Below are 21186 nucleotides of genomic sequence, written 5' to 3'. Positions count from 1 at the left end.
TGTGGCAGAATTATGCCAAGACAAACCCTTCAGTTAAATCTGCACAATTTGTAAACGTAGAATAAAATCGAAGATTAAAAGTGCCCGAAAACCTAAAGGTGCTCATTTTAAATGTGGAAATTTTGTGCATTGGGCAAATTACAAAAAATGTCTTGCTGTGAAGAGTATGTGTGATGTATACGGTAAATGAGGACATTTAAAAAATGCTGCAGAAGTGGATAAAAATGAGAAAATTAATGAAGTTACATCAGATAATGTACAATTTATCTTCCAAATGACAAGTTACTGAGACTATCATTGGCACTGACACTAGTAATGAGCGTTCCTCTGTGATCTGACGGCATTGACCAGTGCTTTGTCAATGGCACTCCACAGGTACAGGCTAACTGCGTAGATCAGGTGCCAGATAATCTCCCGCTTCTCTCCTCAGTTTTTGCCTGAGAAAATTGGTTGCTTAGAAAATTACAAGCATGGTATAAAGCATAAAGTGGGTGCCATTTCCTTCTCTTGCAAAGTCAGTGATATTATTATGTTATAGATGCAGTCATGATTGAACTAGATGGTTTCAGAAGCAAATGCTTGTTCAGAAGCAATCCTTGCACAGGTAGAGGCCACAGAGTTGTTGGCTTCTCCACTGGGCAAATTGTGAATGGTTTTCCTCCAGGGCGTGCACTGTAGTATGGCTAGAGAAGATGATATGTTAACGCTTGTTTTCTTTGCCCATCACAGGAGGGACAAATACAGACCAGACTGGGGAGGGTGGTGGAAAGTTAAATGACATTCCCTCCATTAGGCCCCATTTGCAGCGGGAGACAATCAGGGTGAAGGATGATCTTGCTAGTCTTGTGGATTTTTGCTGTCCTGTTGCTGACAGGCTGTGTTGTCCTAGGTCTTGCATGTTCTACGAGTAACTTCTGCAGCCTCTTGCTTTTGTTTGTATGGGCCCAAGCTCTGCCTCTGGTGGGTCCCCTCAGGAAACATTTCAAATGACACATACCCACTGCAGCCTACTCTGCTGTTGGGAGCTCTGGCTTTGGATTCCTGGGGCAGTTGTGTGACTGATGCAAGCCCAAATTTGGAAATTGACATTCAAGACATCCGACTGCTATCCATAGGCACTTCGGTGTAACCTTCGGGACATGGCTCCTTGTTGGTGCTATTTTTTTCCCCGGAGTTATCCCTCTGGATACGTAGAGACGTTTCCTTGGAAACAGCAGCTGGGAAATAAGTTGCAATAGAGCTGGCAGTTATCTTTTGATGACTTGGGTATGATCTTTTGCCCTTGCTTTTGTTTAATTTCTTAAGTATCTTTATTCTTTCTAAACAGTAGAGGTGCCCGAGTGGAGGGCATCTCATTAAGCAGATTTTTTTGGGGGGGGGAGGGGCGGGAGAAATTCATTCCACGGTAAAGATACAGCTATTGTCTGCCCACTGGATCATTGGAGGCACCTGCTGGCAAAATGGCGGACACTTGTCTGAGTGACTTTGGCCTTTCATGCATTAGACCAGATATTATAGTGGAGCTGTATCGATGCACCCCTCAGGGCAAGGATTCTCGATTTTACGACATTCTGTAGCTGCCAGGAAGCTGATGTCATGCAACTGTCTCTTCTGGCACAACGGCGACTAGATACTTCAAAGGGTCCAACTTCATTGACAAAGCAGCGAAGTACTCAAAAGGACCCAGCTTTGTTAGTGCTCCCTTTCAGTTGGCAGTGCCAGAGCCCCAGACTGTCCTGTCCTATGCGGCTTCATCTCTCAGATGATGGTTGCTATATCAGGTGAGGATGTAAATTACTCAATCAGGAGGCTGCAATGGCATATGGCACCTTCTTCCATTGCCAGCCATTGAGCTCTGGTTATCAACTGATTTAGCTGGTCCAATTTACCACCAAAACCCATGATTAGGATGGCGAACATTTGCAAAACAGTAATTTGTATATCTAATTAATCAGTGTGCAGCAAGGCAGGCTGCAACATGGAGGACCGCAATCTGTCCAAAGTCTGCCACCCTAAGTGCTCATTTTTCTCAGCTCCTCCCGACTTTAGAAAGGTTGTGGCTGGGTTGTTGGATCGTTGGTGTGGTGTTGTCATTGTCAGAATTTGCGGTGCCCACACACTTGTCCTATGGATAGGAAAGCTGATGTGGTGTCACTATTGGAGGGGTTCGGGGATGGTGGAGGTTGGGGGAGGAGGGGAGAGATGATAGACAGGGGGACGGTTTCCTGTGCTGTGGCATCGTTTCAGATGCCCCCATATCCCACAGCTGTCATGACAGCTTTCCAAGATGCAGGGGAGAGGCTTTAGCTGCTCATCTGATACTGGCATTGTCGCCAGTGCTGGATGGCTGAAGGGCAGGTGACATGAGGAGGTTGTGATCTAGTAACTTGTCTGAAGTTATGCACCTTAGGATCAGCCCCTGAATCAAGATGGAGCACAAGGGGTTCTGGCCTGCCACCCTGTCAACAAGTCCCTTCATACTTGGACCAGTCCTGGAAAGCATAGATAATCCAGAGGTGCCTAGCGGGTCCACATAACACGTTAATAGCTCATTGCTATCAATTATTCAGGAGTAGTACGGGCTGCTGATGCCCTCTGCTAAGGCTTGCAGACTGAGTTCTAGGGTGATTAATTGAGCATGTCCCTCCTGAGTTAACATTAGGTGAAGAATGCCAAGGTCCCGCCTGAGCCCGGGAATCCAGAAGGATTACGTCACTTTCACTTTAAAGCACTTCTTTATGCTTTCCCTACTGGGGGTGTTAGCATGGTGAAGTACCATTTCCGAATGTCTAATGGTCTCAGTCAATGCAGTTATTTGAGGCACACTGCTGGGAGGGGCCTGTTTACATGGTGTATTGCCCGTCGTTGTGCCACCCAGGACCTGAAGTCTTTGTATTCCAGTTTTGCTAAAGACCTTGTGTTTTTGCCTCTTCACCGCTTTGTAGGGTCTGCTCTCGGTCTGTGCTTGTAGCAATCGCAAACTACTGGCTCTCATATCGGTCTCCATATGCTTGTGGGAATGACTGGCTAAAGAACAGTGGCAACAAGAAAAGAATGTGCAAGTACTAAGCAGGTAAAAAGGTATTATAAAATAAAGGCGCTGCAGAGCTGGATGGTTGGTTGAGGGGTGGGGGGTCAAGCTGCAATGGGGCCACCTGCTGGGCATGCCTAGTAGTAAAGTAGAAAAGAACACATGCACCTTCATGCTCTGTTCAGCCCCCCCCCAAACCTGAGAGCCTTGACCACCATTGCCCATTCCCACTCACCAGGTCCCTCCCTAACAACTCACCAGTGCTCCTCACTGCTGTGTAGAGTCAGGCCGAAGAGCAGCCTGGGTGGGGGTAAATGGGAACCAGACAGTGGCAAACTCTACATACCTAGAGGTGGGGGTGGGTCAGAGCACAGGCCATGCCAGACTATGGAGGGGAGTGCTGTGGTATTGCTAGTGGCACGAACGCCACCCACTTCTACAGCCACCCCACAACTTGCAGAGGTGGTGATTCGCATGGCCGAGGCAAGACTGAAGCTTATCGGCGATTCCAGACAGCTCCTCCCCTTGCGAATCTCGACCAAGGCTTGCCTAATAAAAGTGATGGCATGTTCATAAACCGAGGTCTGCTGCATAGGCAAGGCTATTATCAAAGATCTGCATTAAATGCAGGCCTAATGTGGTCAGTCTAATAAAACCAGAAAGATGCATGATTAAAAGCTTCCTGGCATTTTCACAGAGGCTATTTATAGCTCTGATGTAGTGAGAATGCAGCCAAATCTTTCACCTCCGTGTGTGTGTCACCAAGTCTATTCAGTTAGACAAGTAGATATTTTTAAGGGTCTACCAACATAATGCATAATGGGTTAGAGTGGCACATGGCTTTTTTTTTTTTTTTAATATATCTATAAACCCACTCACCTGAATGCGGCCAATCATTCGAATATTCAGCTCTGTTACATACAACAGGAGTCCACGACAAACTGACAAACGCAGTCAAACAAAGGGGGATGTGTGAGCAGTTTCAAACTGTGCAAGCAGGATCGTTGAGACACAGATTATGAAGACTGGCTCACTCCAAGCAGTAAGTAGTCATGGTGCCTATAAGTGTTTGATCAACATACAAGTACAGCCTCACAGACCTATCCATTTAGTTATATAAAAAAAGCTATAAATAACGGTCTGACTCAAGGAGTAGGGTCAAAACTGCTTCTCAATTCACCTTAGGCCAGTAGCGAGGAGTGACCACCTCTGTAGGACTGTGGCTTTATTTCCGTCTAGTCATTGCATGGTTGAAGACCATTCATGGTGTATAATGAGTCTAATAGTGCAGCCATGGATCCTTATTGAAAGTTTGCCAATATAACCACATGGATTCAGCAGGCAAGGTGGGAGTAATAGAACTCAGTCATGGGAAAGATGCAATAGGGTAATCATACTTAGTCTAATAACAGCACTGAAAATTCTTATATTGCTTCTTAAAAATTCTAAGTGCCTAGCTGTGTTATGGTGCTTCACAATCACATAATGTAACCTCACATTTATCAAAGTAATACAGTTGCGCGCGCGCGCACACACACACACACACAGCTAAACCATGTTAAAAACCTCACTTGTGATATTTTTGTTTAAATGACATCAGCAAACTATGAAGGAGCACGCATAGGATGAATGTGCAGCAGATATTTCTCAACATTTTGCTTTTTCAATAGAAAAGATGCACAAATATTTCCATTAAAAATCATGGAGTCAAGTCTAAAGTTGGGCTTTGGCTCATGATCCACAAGGTACGGCTTGCAAATAACTGACTCTAGTGACAGTGAACAGTGGCCAAGCAAAAGTTCTCACTGGTCTTACTAATATGCAGAACATCTGCATCAAAGATTAGACCACAGAACTGCTTGATAATGAGCAATGACTTGGACCAAATTTAAACACTTCATCATCTTTAACTAAGGGCACCGGTGAGCAGGAGAGTCACTTACACACACTCCTCTTACCTGTCTCTGGCTTGGAATACTCAAGACAAAGGATCTCAGAGTCGTGCGCCTCCACTTTTAGCATCTCACTGAGGCTCTGCAACTCGTGGACTCTGTAGCGGAAACAAAAAATTAACAGGTCACTCCAAGGAAAAGGAATACTCAAATATCTCCTGTTTCTGTATCTTGTGGATGTGATTACAGCACAATACCACTAGTTTGTAGAAAAGCAACCTTCTCACTGGTTCTCCCAATTCTTAGAAATAAGGGTTATACAACATAGGGGAATCATAGAATGGAAATTAAAGAAGTTTGTTATGGATGAATATTTTATGTCAGAGCTTATGATTTTTTAAGGTCTATATTTTACACTGTGCAAGAAAGTCAGCAAGTATGATGCAGTATAATTTAATAGTAAACAAATATAAAGAACACTGAAGAAAATATAATAAAACGTTGCACCCCAAAATACCTTCCTATTCCTACATTGCACAAACACTTACAAGACCATATTAACAATAAGGTCTCACCTAGAATGTTGCAGACATTTGGAAGAACACCTCTAATTGAAACATTTCTTACAATTGTAGCAAAATGCACAACGTTGCATACTTGTGTAATTTTTCTGAGTTAATAGCAATGGTTTAGTTGTTTAATGTGATGTTCAGAAATGGTAAGAATATTGTGCTCTACCACCATTACCTCTTACTACCCGTAAATGTGATAGGAGTGACTGTTAGAACAGTCACTCCCCAAATAGATATTGGGAATGTGGGCACTCCCAAACATTAATCAGTATATAGCACACTGCAATCTTAACGCCATAATTCCAGTCACTATGCAACTAGGATTCACAATTGTGAACTAATAGGGCAGTTATACATTATGTAGGTCATATCGCAAATACATAAAAATGTAAATAAACATTCATGTATACAATGCCACCAGAACAAAGTCTGTTACAAAACTAGCATTTCACTGTTCCTCATATTATTAGGAAATACAACTCATTTGTAATAAACAAAGAATATGGTTCACAACTTTGATATACAACCAAAAGAGGGACAGGGAGAATCAGTGGTCCAGTTGACACTCTCCCTAATCACAATATTTAACAAAGTACACAGTTTCAAAAAACATAGGAGAAACATCGCCAGGCACTCCTATATACAGTGCTAAAAACCCTCTCACATCTTATTAGATGTCATGCTTCATCATAGGGCAGCTCGTCAGACTGGCGCTGCAATATCGGACGGGCCCCATACGGGGCTTGTTTGCAGGAGATCTTAACTGATAGTGTGTGCCAGTGAAAAGCACGTAGGAATAGACTCAAACCTACAGGCAAAGATCAAGAAAAAACAGGAGAAGAAACAGAAAAATAAAGAAAATTGCCTCAGGAGCCTCCAAACCCAGCTTTTATTGAATATGGCAGAATCCTGGACAAGATTAAAACAAAACTGAGTAGAGTAAACAGGAGACAATGTACCCACACTCTACTAAAAACAAGGTAGAAGGGTTTTGCTTCCACCAAAAAAAGTTAAACATGTTTCGCGCCTCACAGTCGTCCAGTCTGATCATATGGCGCTTCTTCAGGACCAAAAACCAACAATAACTTCTCCTGAATTTAAATCTAAATTCTGTGCAGGTTAAACCACATTTTGGAGAATCAAATGAAAAACAATGAGTTGACTTACTCACATAAGTTACACATCAAATAGATGTGATCTAGCAGAGCCTGTAGATGAAAAAATACAACACAGCCACCATATTAAGTGATAGCTTAACTGGCACAAAAGTAACCTTGTGAAAGTATTGGAACTGTGAATACCAGACCATTCAATTAACTTATCAAGCAATCAACAAACATATGGCTATGAAAAGTCACTGCTTACTTATCCTAAATTATGGGCGCAGCTCCATGGGGCAGGGTGAGCCACTAGACTAGCATTGTATCTAGAGGAGGTAAAAAGGGAAAAGGCAAGAAACCCACAATGTGAAGTAATGGGAACAGGAACTTACACTTTCAATTAAATGCAAAGTGCTATACATCAAAGGGAACCACTTTGTAGGTGTCAAAAACGAATGTTTCATAAACAAAATAGCTATGCAGTTAAAACAGTATACTACACTGCCTGACAAGAGTAAGTGTGTCGACTAAAACGATTATCTGCAGTGACGCAGGGAAGAACGTCCGAAAAAATGCCTACAACAGTGTCTTACTGTAAAATCCCACCCTGACACCATGATCACAGAAGACCGCAATGTCATGAATGCTGCAAGGGTAAAATCCATAACATTATAAAGTGACGTGGAATGACAAATGTCTGTCGTACTCAAAAGTAGCTAAGCTAACAAGACTGGAGCTGGTGCAGCGTTGGTTCTCTACTGCTACACAGGGGAGATGAGGCGTCAGTTCCTTATGGTTGCAAAGGAAATGGCTGCATTGCCGTGAGGTGTCTGTTCCTTACGACAAGGCAGGGCCAATTAATCCAGTAGGTCAAGACACTGCAGTGGTTGGTCTGATACATGTTTACAGGGCTACCTCTGGGTGGAACAATCAATGCTGCAGGCCCCCTAGCAGCATTTGATTTAGAGGCCCTGGGCACACAGTTCACTTTACTAGGGACTTACTAGTAAATCAAATTTGCCAATCACAGATAAACCAATCACCAATACAATTTCAAGAGGGAGCACGTGCACGTTAACACTGGTCAGCAGTGGTAAAGTGTCCAGAGTCCTATGGTTAAAGGTTTGGGGATAGCCCTGCAAAAAGGGCCATTTCCAACAACTGCCATAGCATACAGAGCACACTTACTCATCTGCCAAGGATCGTTTTACTCCTAATGAGAAATTTCTCACTGCAGTGAAAGACTTACTGAATACGCATCCTTTTGCTGAGGGAAAACAAAAAACAGTGTTACATAGGTAAAATAAAAGTAGCTACAAAAGGTAGTTTTTCTAGTAGCTATGCTCTACACTGTTGCGAGCAGTGGGCTGCTTTATTAAATGCCACCAATGTAAAGTTTGAAAGAGATCCCATACTTTGCACTCAGGAATTGTTGCAGTACATAAAACTTCCAACATTTTAGCCATACATGGAGTAAAGGAGTGTTATACACAAAGCTTTGCACAGCCTGTGGTTGCTACTAAACAAAAATACTCCACAACTTGTGCTGCAGTGCAGAGAGTTTGACAAAGGGGACTTCAAGGCGGCACGCACACACGTTTTGGGTGACTTCACTGTGCAACTAGCTGAAATACTTGAGCTTCAGAGGGCTGATTCCTCTGTTTCTATACTTATTGCGAAGGATTCAGCACAACACCATAATGTAGATTTACTGCGTCAACCCTTAATGAGCAATTCAAAGGGGAAATCAATAAATATAAAAATCTTTGGGTAAAGGTACCTATTCTAGAGGACAGGTTTCCCTTGGTCCATGTACAGCAGCCCATGGCACCAAGGGCATGGCATGGTCAGTAAGATTCGGGGGTGTGAGCTGCAGATTTTCCAACAGTCACACTGGTATACGATGTTAAAATATATTTTATTACTAGAAGGGTGCATGAGAAGGGCTTAAGAAGAAGTGGAAAGGGAGAAGAATGCGGACTGGTAGGGGTACTATGTGAGGGATAACAAAATATTTTGTAAACTAACTTAATTTTTCAAGCCTCAAAACAGAGGGATTGTGTGTGCGCGTTTTGGTCTTTGTACGTAAAACAAATCCTGATAAAATCATGCAGATACCTCAATACCAGACTGAACGCACCTGTACCAAACTATTTAGCAGAAAATATATTTATTAGGGGGTATAACACACCAACCCATCCCCCGCATGGCACACCATGGCCCATGAAAGCGGAGGAATACACACTAAAGGGACCCCTGCAACAGTTGTGACTGCAAAGACGGCACTGCACACCTTTAAAGGTAGCCGCTGTAACTTAATCTCAACCAAAGATGGATACACACATTTTTGAGGCAAAAGGAGCAACGTTGAAAGGGGAAAACCCCCGACTGGTTTTCTGTCCAAATATGCTTACACCTTCGCTAAAGATTATGTTCCTATTGATTTTGTACCAAAAGTAGTAGATCGATGAATGCTACTGCAGAGATATTGGTGGCCATATTTACCAAAGCTTACAAAAAAATATGAGCAGCAATGCAATATTTGTTAACAAATAAAACACTCAACTGAGCAGCACAGACACTCCCTTACTATCTCTGATTAACACTTTGGGCTAATTTGCCTCTACCATATTGGGCCACCCCTCTGTGTTAATCAATTTAACTATATATTGGATGTGGTTGAAACCTTTGGGTTTGGCCACCTAGAACTGCCACTGCATGAGCAGTCAAAGGACTTGCAGTATGTAGTAGCAATGGGAACTGCTCATACCTTTCATTCACAAAATGGTCCTGTGTTTGCCGGTAAACTGTTTACTGATGCTATGTCTGCTCTTGCAGACTGCTATTTTTGCACCTGCTCCACTTGGAATTGAACTGCATAGTAGAACGAGCTAACAGTACATTTAGGTGGCCACTAGGGTACTGGATAAAGAACTGACCTGGATGCATGGCCTTTATGAGGTTCAGAGAGCACTAATTAACTTGCCTAGAATAGCATTAGGTTTTCACATTAAATACAAATTACTCTTTGAAGTACCAATGTTTATATCTGACATTAATGTCCCTAGAATGGTGGCAGAGTTAACACATGATGAGGATTCAAGCTTGAATCTGTCTCAGATTATTCGAAAAACTGGAACTTCACCAACATGAAGAATTATGACTCAAAGATAAAGTTTCTAAAGCCGCTGACAGGTGGCTGCCCAAAGTGGGCATGCAAGTTCAGGAAAAAATCCGACAGGCAAGTCCTTGGACATCTTACCAACCTGTTCTACTTCTTGGGTAGAAGGCAGTCTGGCTGTAATGTTGCCACTGCTTCCTGGTGCAAAAACAATCAACCGGAAGGTGTTGATCAATCATACTAAAGGCACAATGTGGCAGATTCTTTAACCCCCCCCCCCCCCCCCCAAAAAAATCAACACAAAGGTGCCTCATAAGCAGTTAAACACATCCTGGGACTGATAAGTTTGCTGTGTCAAGTATACACCAAGTGCCACTTTGCATGAGCAAAACAGGTGCTGCAACAACTAGAGCAGCTGCCGCAACTGTGGTTTACTCTGAACCATCAACAGAACTCACATCAATTGAAATGATAACACTACAAGAAAGTGTGCTATAAGAAAATGACTAAGATTCTGAAATAGGAAAAATCATTCCTCCTCCAGTCAGTGAAATTCGCAGATGGGTTCTTGGTTGAATATGGCCATACATCTGGATTGCTACGGAAGTCTTATCCATTCTAATGGGGTCACATTGTTGATTCTAATTTTGCTTATGGTATATGGAAGTTTTATACACGCACATACACAAATATATACACACATATATAAGTGCTGTTATGAATGCTATGATTTAACATGCTATAAGTTCAATGATATGAAAGGGTATAAGCAGTGCATAGTGAAGGTACAAATTGTAATTGTACACGATTTAGCCTGTCTAGCGAGTTTACAACACTGTACGAAGGGGCGCGAGTTATAGAAAGTTTTGGACGGGCGTAAATTATAACTTTTTAGTTTGAGGCTTGTATAGTTTAATTTGGTTATGTATTTAAAAAAACAAATTAGATTCCCAACGATAACTCATCTTCAACCTTTGTTTTTTCCATTGCATTTGTATGACTGTTTTTGTTTTGAAAAATAGGTTTTTGATCACTGTTTCTTTAGGTAATAAATATTTCATATATATATATTTTACATTTGAATATTACGGCAATTGGTTTCTAATATTCTTGTGGAGTGTCATGGCGTAGGTAGGTTGTGGAGTGGCATACGGTGGAGTAGAGTGGTGTACATGGGGTGGAGTTGAGCGGCTTGGAGTGGCACTTAGTAGAGTAGCATAGAGCAGAGTGGTGCAGAGTACACGGGCTTAGTGCAGTAAAGTAGTGTGGGGTAGAGTAGGTGGGGCAGAGAGGTAGAGTACAGTGGCAAACAGTGGTGCAGCGTAGAGTGCAGTGGCATTCAGTGCAATGGTATAGAGTGCTGCAGAGTGCAGTGGCATAGTTTGCAGTTGCACAGTGTAGTGCAGAGTAGGATAGGGTAAAGTGGGGGTAGAGTACAGCAGAGTTGAGTGGGTTAGACTAGAAATGGTTAGAGGTTAGCGTTGTGGAGAGTGGGGTAGAATACAGCTGCCTATTGTAGCGCGGCACAGAGTGCAGTGCGTTATAATGCAGTTGCGTAAAGTGGGGTAGCGTAAAGTGGGGTAGAGTGGCAGCTGAGTGGTGTACAGTAGAGTGGTGCAGAGTAGAATGGCAAAGAGGTCAGTAGTGTAGAGTGCCATGACGTACAGTGGTACAGAGTTGTTTAGAGTGGTGTAGAGTGCAGTAGCATCGAGTACAGTACTAAAGTACTCATTAGATAGTTTTGTTGTTGTACTGCGGTACCCAGTTATTGTTTTTTTTATTTTTTATAAAAAGTTGTAACCTAAATCTCTCCTTCAAACCCAGAACCAACACCACTTATGCCTGAAACAATATAGAGGCCTTTTAATTTTAAAGGGCAATCAGCCAATATTGTATATTGTCATTCCTATGTACTGCAGTATACCACAAAATTACTTTGGTACACTGTAACCAAATATACATTATAATTTTAAATCTACAGGCTCAATTTACATATACTACCAAAAAGTATAATTTACACATTATAATCTACATTCCTGCCAAATTTAACTAAGCTCAATGCAGCTATTTTGCAGTACATCTGAGTAAAGTCTATGGAAAGTGCACTGGTGGAAAAAAAAAAAATCTAATTTGGCGATGTCCCCCTACCCCCTTTTCCTTACACCCCTTAACTAATCACCAAAAATCTGAGGGGCGTGTCCATGCCGGCAACCAAGATGGCTGCACGGCTGTGAAGCTCCGGCTGAGGGTGTCCAACAAAGTAGATATTGGTCGACCCCATGAGCCATGCAGGCTTCAAACTTTGAGGCGTCGGCGAGAGAGGACCATAGGCCCTCAACCAACACCCCGGCGTGCCCTGATGACAGGCGTGCAGCATGCTTGCAGCCTAATGGTCCCTGCCACTGAGAGGGATGCTTGGGTTGCTGGCTGGGGGATCCAGAGACGGGCATCCGGCGAACAATCATGCCCCAGTGGAGGCCTGAGCCATTGTGGTGCAATCCTTGCTGAACAGTCACTATGGGAAAGGGCGACACAGGCCAATGGAAAATCCCTTTCGAAAGGGTGGAGCAGATTGAGGAGTCTGGGGCGACACCTGGGGCAAATGCCCACAGCCCAGACTGGACTCCTACACCTCTGGGCACCGATGGCCGGGGCACTGCCCCACCCTCTGGTTTATACCACGGTTTAAGTGTTCTAAGATGCATGTTTTATTATATTTTCCACAGGGTTTCACTGAGCTCATTAGGCTCCATGTGGGTGGGGGATTTGTTGGGATGATTGTTGTTCTGTTGTATATTTATAATAAGTGTTCTCGCCTGTCCGCAACTAGCAGAGCAACGATACATATGTTAGGGATTTGCACACTTGACTATCACACGTGGTATCCTATTTTTGGGGCATGACTCATGGCTCAAGACACGTTTACCAACCTTTCAAGCCTCACTTGGAACATAAGGGGGTTGAATAACCCTTGAAAGGGAAAACAGGTACTAGCCTATTTAATAGGCACAGGCTAAGATTGCCTTTATCCAGGAGACTCATCTTTTTCCAAGGGACTCACTGGCGTTCGCCAAATCCTGGGGGGCAACAGATCTTCTCCAGCTAAGGTCCGATTCCAGAGGGGTATGCACGCTCATACATACTGGTGAATGTCTATGCACCAAAACAAACGTCCTGTTTTTTTCCCCACAGTATCTCCTCCAATATGGACAGGTTTGATATTGCTGTCATGCTGGTTTGGAGGGGGGTGGGGGGGAGGACTTCAATATTATACAAGACCCATCATTTGATTCTACAGGCATGCACCCCACTAGCAAGCTGCAGGCTATTAGAGTGCTTCAGAGCACTGGGGATCCCTTTCACGTACGGGATGCTTGGCGGCATTTACAACTACCCCCGCGTTCTCTTTCCACTCTGCCCCACATGCAACATGGTCTTGTATTGACAACTGGATGTTGTCTGACTGGGCCCTTCCTTGGTTCTCTTAGATGCCCGGTACACTTTCAGATCATGCACCAGTTCAGATAGACCTTTATGTCCCACTTCAATGTAACTTGGAGAAGCAATGGACATTCCACAGCTCCGCCCTGCTTGACAGTGTTTCATAAAGAGCTCCGGGAAGCAATTCTAGATTATAGGTTAAATACTGACTCATACCCTCGAGACCACTATAGATAGGAGTCCGGACATTGAACGAGAAGGGGGTGACACTAATAGGTCTAGGACACCTGGTGGGTGAGTATCACGGCGAAATGCAACAGTGGGGGGGGTGGGGAGGGGGTGTGGGCAAGGGTGCGGGAAAAAGACAGTATCTACTGGTGAGACCTCTTATTCTGTTATGGCGGGAGAAGAAAATTTCATGCAACAGATGCATAGTGGTTAAGGATAAGAAGAGGGGAAGGTTCGAGGAAGAAAGAAATGAAGAGAAGAGGGAGAAGAAAGGGGGGCATGTATAGAGAAGCAGAGAGGAAAGGGAAGGAAGTGAGTTGAAGGATCATGAAGTGAGGAATAAGAACAGAGAAAGGAGCGCGTGAGAGGGTGAGAGGGAAAGAAGGGAAGAGTAAGAAAAACAAAGGGAAGTAGAAATACAAGAGAGGAAGAGAGAAGGGGAGAAGGAAAGGGAGGGAAAGAGCAACCATGGGAGGGGTGCAATGGTGGGGGGATGAAGGAGGGAAGTGGGGGGAGGGGGGGAGGGGAATCGATGGGTGATTGTTATCTGCGAGCCAGAGGAAAGGGGCCCAAGTTTGCAGAAACACCTCTGTCCGGTCCTGTATTGCATAAATAATGCATTAATGGGCAGCAGTTTTGAACATTGTTGACAGCCATTCATCATGGGAGGAGGATGTCGCTACTCACCAGCGTCGTAGAATACAAAGCTCAGCTGTGGTCAGCACAGTGTGTAAGATAAGAGGCGGAGTTGAGTACAGGACATACCCCTAGTATCACCAGTATCGCGCAGGAGAAGCAAGGATGTTGGAAGAGAAGGCGGTAATGGCAATACCTCCCTCAGCGTGACCCCAACTGCCTCCCAGTACGGTTGTATATTTGGGCAGTCACAGAGTATATGTATTAGGTCGCAGTGTGGGAGGGGGCAGTGCCAGCATTGCGCATGGGGCAAGAGTCTGGCTGATCTAAGCTTCTGGGGCGTCCAGTACCAGTCATGCAGGGTTTTAAAGAGGCTGAATTTCATTTTTGTCTCTTGGACGCTTCGTTCCTTTGTCTTCTAAAGGGTAGTTCACTCTTCCGTATCATTCTACCCATAAATGGGTTTGCATTTAGCCTTGAGGGAGATTAGGAGGGGCAGAGAGAGAATGAGTGCTGGTTCAGCAGTTTGTGCAGGCCCGTCACTCCACGAAAGGAGCCCCAGGTTCGTAAATAATCAGGCACCGGCGAGTGATGCAGGGTCCACGGGCGAGTCCCCATGTGGCTACAAAGACAGTGTGAGAGCTGTTGATATTGCCAAAGATAGTGACTAGGGAGCCCAAATTCAACCTGCAGCGTGGGGAATGTCTTTAGCAACCCGCTAGCAAGGAATTTGTCAAAAGTTAGAATGCAGTTAGTCTGCCAGCCCTCCCAGTCAACCTCCTCTTCCCCATCAATAAGCAGGCATTGCCCCAAAGTGGCGCATGAGTGTGAATCCAAGGGTCCACTCCTAGAAGACGATGAGCCCGGCGCCATGAATGTAGCATGACCTGCATCACTGGGTGGGCGGACTGGAGTGTGGAAGCATTGACGCTGAAATCACATCCAGGCCTCTTGGCATACACAAGAGTGTGCGTTCTGTCTGTACCCACAGGGGTGGGTGAGGCATACCCGGGAGCAGCAAGGTCACCTGAGGCAGAAGATGTAGTGCCAGCACAGTGTTCCACATAAGGCAATCCCAAGCCTCTGCATTCCCTTTGCGCAGTGTAGCTTTGGAAAGCTGTGTCTGCATAGAGCCCTATACAAATTTACGTATGCAGGCATCTACTTTCCTGACCACTGTGAGAGGTAACATACCAAGTTAATATGTGTATCGTGGTAAGGTAACCATGCAGAAGTCCTGTACCCTCCCCCAAAGGGAGAGTCCCAAATGGGACCATTTTGCAAAATCTTGTTGAGCGCGAGTTAACAGGGGCTCTAGGTTATCCTGTACCATCTGGTCCAAGCCCCTGTTAAGAATTCCTAGGTATTTGAGGCACTATTGTTTCCATGAAATGGGGAAGGCCGGTATAGTTGCGCTCGTAGTCACCGGGGATAGACTTAGGGCTTCACTTTTGTCCCAATTGATTTCATACCACGATAGTGCTTCAAATTCCCCCAGGATAGCTCGTAGTGCTGGGTGGGAGTGAGTGAGGTCTGTGAGCGCAAGTAATATCTCATCTGTATACAAGTAGATCACGGAGCGGCCTCCCAGGATGGTGACCTGGGCTATGGATGGGGATCTACGTATAAGCGCTGCCAAGGGTTCGACAGCCAGAAGGAATAGCAGTGGTGATAGTGGACAGCCCTGTTGCATCCCTCGGTTAACGGGGAACGCACAGATGCATTCTTGATCGCCTAGGGAACCAGGCAGGGGTGCCCCCTTTTCACCCCTGCTTTTTATTATAGCTATTAACTCTTTGGTCCGATTCCTGCAAGCCAAGCATATTCAGCATCAGCTTTGGTTCAAACATGGCCCACTACTACTTACCATGTATGCCAGATGACATCTTACTATTCGTTCGGCACCCACAGTCCAATCTCTGCCCTCTCATTTCTGAAATTGTGAGCTTTGGAGAGTTTTTGGGGCTGCATATTAACAATGGAATTAAACAACTGTCTGCTCAGGTGGTGTGAGGACATAGCCAGGTATTTGGGTATTGTTATACACAAGTAGAGGGCACAGGTGATCTGTCTGAACTATGGGCCGGCCATGGAGAAGTTAATGGCACAGGTTGATAGGTGGACAAGGCTACCACTGTCTCTGGATGGAGGGGGATTGGGGGGGGGGGGGGGGGGGGAGGGGGGGTGTATCCCCTTTTATCCTGTGGCCTGCCGATTTCACCCAATTGATGACTGATATCCACAGCTGTTGCGGGGCGCACCATTGCCAGATTGTATAAGAGTTACATGTCGCTGGGAGTCCGACTTGGGCTGCTCAATCCCGGATTAGATCTGGGAATACAGTTGCGCTCAAACAAAACTCATATTCCCGAACCACCGCAATAAACTGCTGCACTTTAAGTTTCTACATCAGGTGTATCTCACTCTGGAAATGCTGGCAGAGCTTGACTCCACCAGGTCATCCAGGTGTCCCAAATGTGGTGGGCCAGATGCAGACTTTGCAAACATGACTTGGCACTGCCCCATGGTCCAACACCTCTCACTAATGACGGACTGACTTCAACCCCGCTCCCCTCATGGCACTGCTGGGATGTGTCGGACGTGCCCGTGATGACACGTAGATATAGGGCAATTGCACTATTACTGGCCAAACAAGAACTGGCTCTCAGCTGGGGAAGCAGCAGACAACCTACAATAAATGTTGAATAAACAGTTTGATTTACTGTGACACCAGAAGCGAAGTCTATGCCACTCTACAACTCCCCACAACAAGACCTAAAGATATATGGCAACCCCTGCGAGAGTACCTTTTAAAGAACCTACTTGATTCACAGGATGAGTCACCTACTGCCAAGACCCCTTCACCACAACAAGCTGATGTGTCTACACCCAAACGTTACATATATGACTTATGTGCCTCCCCCCCCCATCATCATATAGGGGAAGGTGTGGACTTATTTAAGTAATAATATTACCGATAAAGATTTCTGTGATGCTAACGTGGTTGTGCTGCAATAATGTTTACGGATATGGAAAATGTGAGTGTTGAATATCATTGTTGGATAATGTTTGATTTTGTATCATTTTTATTTTGGTACAAAAAAAAAAAAAAAAAAGATTAAAAACAAAAAAACTTTGCATCATCAGTCACTGTAGAACAAAGAATAGGTCTACAACGTTTTGTGAGATCTACAAAAAAAAAGGCAAAGTTATTACCAAGAAAAAAAATGTGAAAAATTCCTTTCTGGGAGTCCGAACTACAACTACAGAGTGGGAAAATTAAGTGTAGCACCTGTGCAATCTATTGCTTGTTATCATACACTCCTACAGAACGGCTCTTATCTAATTAAAACAGATACAAATAAATGGGTTGATTCCTAGAAACCCTTGTTTTAAACTTTTAAAAAAAACCAAATCTATTACTACATCCTATCAAACTCAAAATAAGCGGTTTTAAATTGTTCCCTGGCTAAAAAACAATTACATTCTTTAATGAGGTGAATAAGCTGGTTGCATTCCTAAAAACGAAAGAGGACTAACATTTGTGGCAGAAAGGTCTGCCCTGAAAAACGCCTGGTGTGCATCCTAAATTCAACGACGTCTGCAGACGCAATGTCCAACATATTTTGCTTGCTTACTTTGCACTGTATTCCATGCATTCAATACAACAGGGCACATAGTTCAGGTTTTGAAGGGCCTTAACACTAATTAATTCCTGCCTTCTTCAGTTCACTGTTTTAGAATCAGTTTGGTGCAGCTTCAATTGCATTTTTGATAGTGGACTGTGCAAATCTCAATTATTCCTAGTAAACTAAAACCAGCATGAACGAATCTACTCAACTGAACAACAATGTTGTTAAACAATGACACTGTACTTTGGGAGAAGAATTACTGAATAAGAAAAAAATAACTATCATTTTCCAGATTTCAAGGTTCAAGTGGATGATGCTTTTTGGTGCATGAAGTGCTTTGAAATGGTTTATCTGGCTATACTTCTGTAATAACCGCCAATAGCGGCACTTACTATGAGAGAAGTGAGCCAACCAATGAGGCTGCATCAAATATTGTACTGTAATGCAGATAGCAATCATTAGACGAGCAATAAGTAATGGACAGCACCTGCGTTACCACCAATCTTGCCATATCTGGTGAGAATCAAACAGCATCTGCTTTTTCATATTACATTGATGTTGCCTTGGAAAAAGTGCAAGCTTTATCTTCAATGCTAACAGGGTCTACGATATCAGATTCAATTGCTGCTGTTTTGTAAGCTATTACAGCTTCAACTTCGTCGCCAATAACACCGGTTTCACCTTTGATCTCAACTTCACTTTTTCAGAAACTTGTGGCAATTACACCATCATCGATAACTGGAGAAAGCGGATTAGATTACACTGAAATGTGAGAGTTTCGTCTCCCATTTTCCATGACAAAGAAACAGTCATACCTACAAAATTAAACAAATTTTACAGAACAGTTTGAACCTTTGACATTTAAAAAAAAAAAAAAAAAAAAAAAAGTTTTTGCAACCAGCCGCTATAGTTAAGAAAATGAAACAGGACAGCCTTGATTCTTTCATTTATCACTGTGCATGCAAGCATTTCATATAAATAATGTTTTCCCTTTCAGGTTTCACCCTCGTTGAATTACATACGTTGGTTATCTCGATAATATCAAACTTAAAACGTCCACGTTAATGTTATTCATTGCAACATAATCAAGCCTGCTTGAATATATTCATACTATTCTGTATGAATAGACTTCTCTTTTCCAGTTATTTTTAAATAATGAACTAGGTTTCAAAGAAGCTTCTTGTTCCTTTTTAAACAATAAGCACAGTTTCACAGAATGTAAGTAAGTGAAAGTGTTCCAAGGGCCATTTCGGCTAACTATTTATAAGGTTCAACAAAGATCAGATACATTACATAAACTAAGAACAGTGATGAGAAAGGAACTTTGTGCTAGAGACTCAAGAGGGAGGCAAAGTCTTCCTTCGCTGAAGGCTACAGGGAGTCACATTTAATCTTTGCTCGATTGGCTTACTGGCCTGCCTGCCGATAGAGATAATAGCAAATGCTTCTATTTTGTGGATCGTGGATTAAAAAAGGTATACTAGCGTGAACTACCTTTAAAACTTAAATTAGACTTTGGAAAACGTTTACCTTAGTTAGCCAAAGAAGTGAGGTTGGGGTTGGGTATATAAAATTATCGAAATATAAAATTAAGCTTCATGATATCACCAAGATGTTACAATATTATTTGTCTGTCACTCGATAAATATCAGTACAGCTTTTTTTTTATTTTATAATAGTTCCCATTCATATTGTATGCACTACGATAGGATTTTGATTTTAAAATAAATCTTTAAAACCTGTCCATGGTTTCCTAGTGTTCTTGAGAGGGTCTTTCCATTTAGAAAGAGGGTTCGAGCTCCACCGACTATATCTGATCTCATAGGATTGATTGTTGCCCAGAACACATCTTACTCAAGTAATGCTCAGTGAGATGGCTGCAGTCCAACTGGCTTTGTCTTGGTTTGGCACATTTACCAAGTCCTTCGTGCCAAGGAGTCTGGAAAACCTATTTATGGAGGGTGGGGGTTTGAACTCTAGAAAACCTTATCAGTACCAATTTGTAAACCATACCTCATCAACTCCTAAACACTGGTAATATTTGATTGTACTACTGGAAAACATGAGGCTTTTCACAATTAAGTCAAACATTTTGTTGAATCGTTAACACATAAAATAAGGCCGGCTGCCTTGGTCACTACATTTAATAATCAAAGCAAGCCTGATGGAATTAACCTGACCATAAACATGACTCCGTGGTCCCTCAAGGTATACACTGACATGAACAAATTCACCCTTTACAAATACTAAGGTCTTACAGTGGCTAGACCTGAAAAGGGAACTGTGTACTGAACCCCTTCTTACTGCATTTGTAAGAGGCTTACAATGTAAAGCCTCTTCAAACTGTATATGTCACATAGTACAAAGGATAAAGCTCCTCCTAATAGTGTTTAAGATGTTCATAATGTGAAGCCCCTTTGTACTGCATTTGTCAGATGGTTCACAATGCACAAGATCCATACTGTGGTCTTTGGCAAACATCACAACAAGATCCCCCTTCATACTGCAAACTCCTTCATATTGCATTTGAGAAATCTGATTTTTGAGGTCCCAAGGCTGCTGGAAGTTACTTCCCCAACTGTCAATGGGGTGAGGACAGTCAACATTGTTGTTCTGTGGCCCCATACCACAAACCTTCAGTCTGGGGACTGTGTAACCCCTTTAGCTCTAGCTAGGCAGAACAGTGCACTAAAATCATTCCTTTTGTATTTTTTTTTAGCATCGACAATGAAAAACAAAAAACATTCCTATTGTGGTCAATGAAAACCCCATTCCTACTGTATTTCTCAAATAGTGTTCCAACCTCCCCCCCCCCCCCCCCCAATCATGGACAGAAAGGGACATCAGTGTGCTCTCATCACCCATTTATACAGGAAGTGACAATTCCTGCCTTCTCCTTAAGTCAATTACTCTGAGCATTCCACCACCCCCCCTCTCCCGCGGGTTATAGGCAGCAAAGGGCAAACAGAACATAACTGCCATTTTTGGCCTATTAGGTCACAGAAGAGCCTTGGGCCAGAACATCTATTCCAGTAAAACTTTGAAGGTAAGCTACAATCCTGTGCCTCACCTATCTGCCCATATTGCCAATCTCCACAATCACACCCAGAACAAGACAACACCTACACAGCATCCTCACAACACAGACCCAACCAAGTGCATACTCCACTAACTACCACACACAAACTATTTCACATTTCAACTCAGCAGTACTCCATGCACCAGACGTCACAGATCTCAACACATCAGAACCTTAATGTCCTCTTTACACATCCTATACGCCATTCTTTCCCAGCGGCAATATGGACCACAGACGTACAGGCATAATTCTTGCTATCAGCCATACATCATCTTGGTCCTGCACCCTAAGGAAGCAAGTGAACTCGACTCCATGGCGCTAATGACATGCCACTTCCCACTCCCTGAAACTCAGTCTGCCACTTTCTATCTCATATACATGCCTCCGTGCAGAACAAGCATTTAATTGACGATTTCTCATATCTCCATACCACCCCATATGTAAAAAAAAAACA

At 43.4% G+C, this 21186-nt stretch overlaps 1 protein-coding gene across 3 annotated transcripts in view; it reads right to left on the bottom strand.

Moving 5' to 3' along the window:
* The window catches only part of MAPKBP1 (mitogen-activated protein kinase binding protein 1), a 533456-nt gene that overhangs the window by 115212 nt on the left and 397058 nt on the right, over positions 1–21186 (bottom strand). For all 3 annotated transcript variants that reach the window (XM_069208767.1, XM_069208768.1, XM_069208769.1), the window contains exon 13: positions 4990–5081. In XM_069208767.1, coding sequence (XP_069064868.1) covers positions 4990–5081 — 92 coding nt within the window. The remainder of the gene's footprint in view (positions 1–4989; positions 5082–21186) is intronic.

This window comes from Pleurodeles waltl, chromosome 9, assembly GCF_031143425.1.
Source record: "Pleurodeles waltl isolate 20211129_DDA chromosome 9, aPleWal1.hap1.20221129, whole genome shotgun sequence".
NCBI lineage: Eukaryota > Metazoa > Chordata > Amphibia > Caudata > Salamandridae > Pleurodeles > Pleurodeles waltl.
This window is presented reverse-complemented; position numbering and strand designations above follow the sequence as displayed.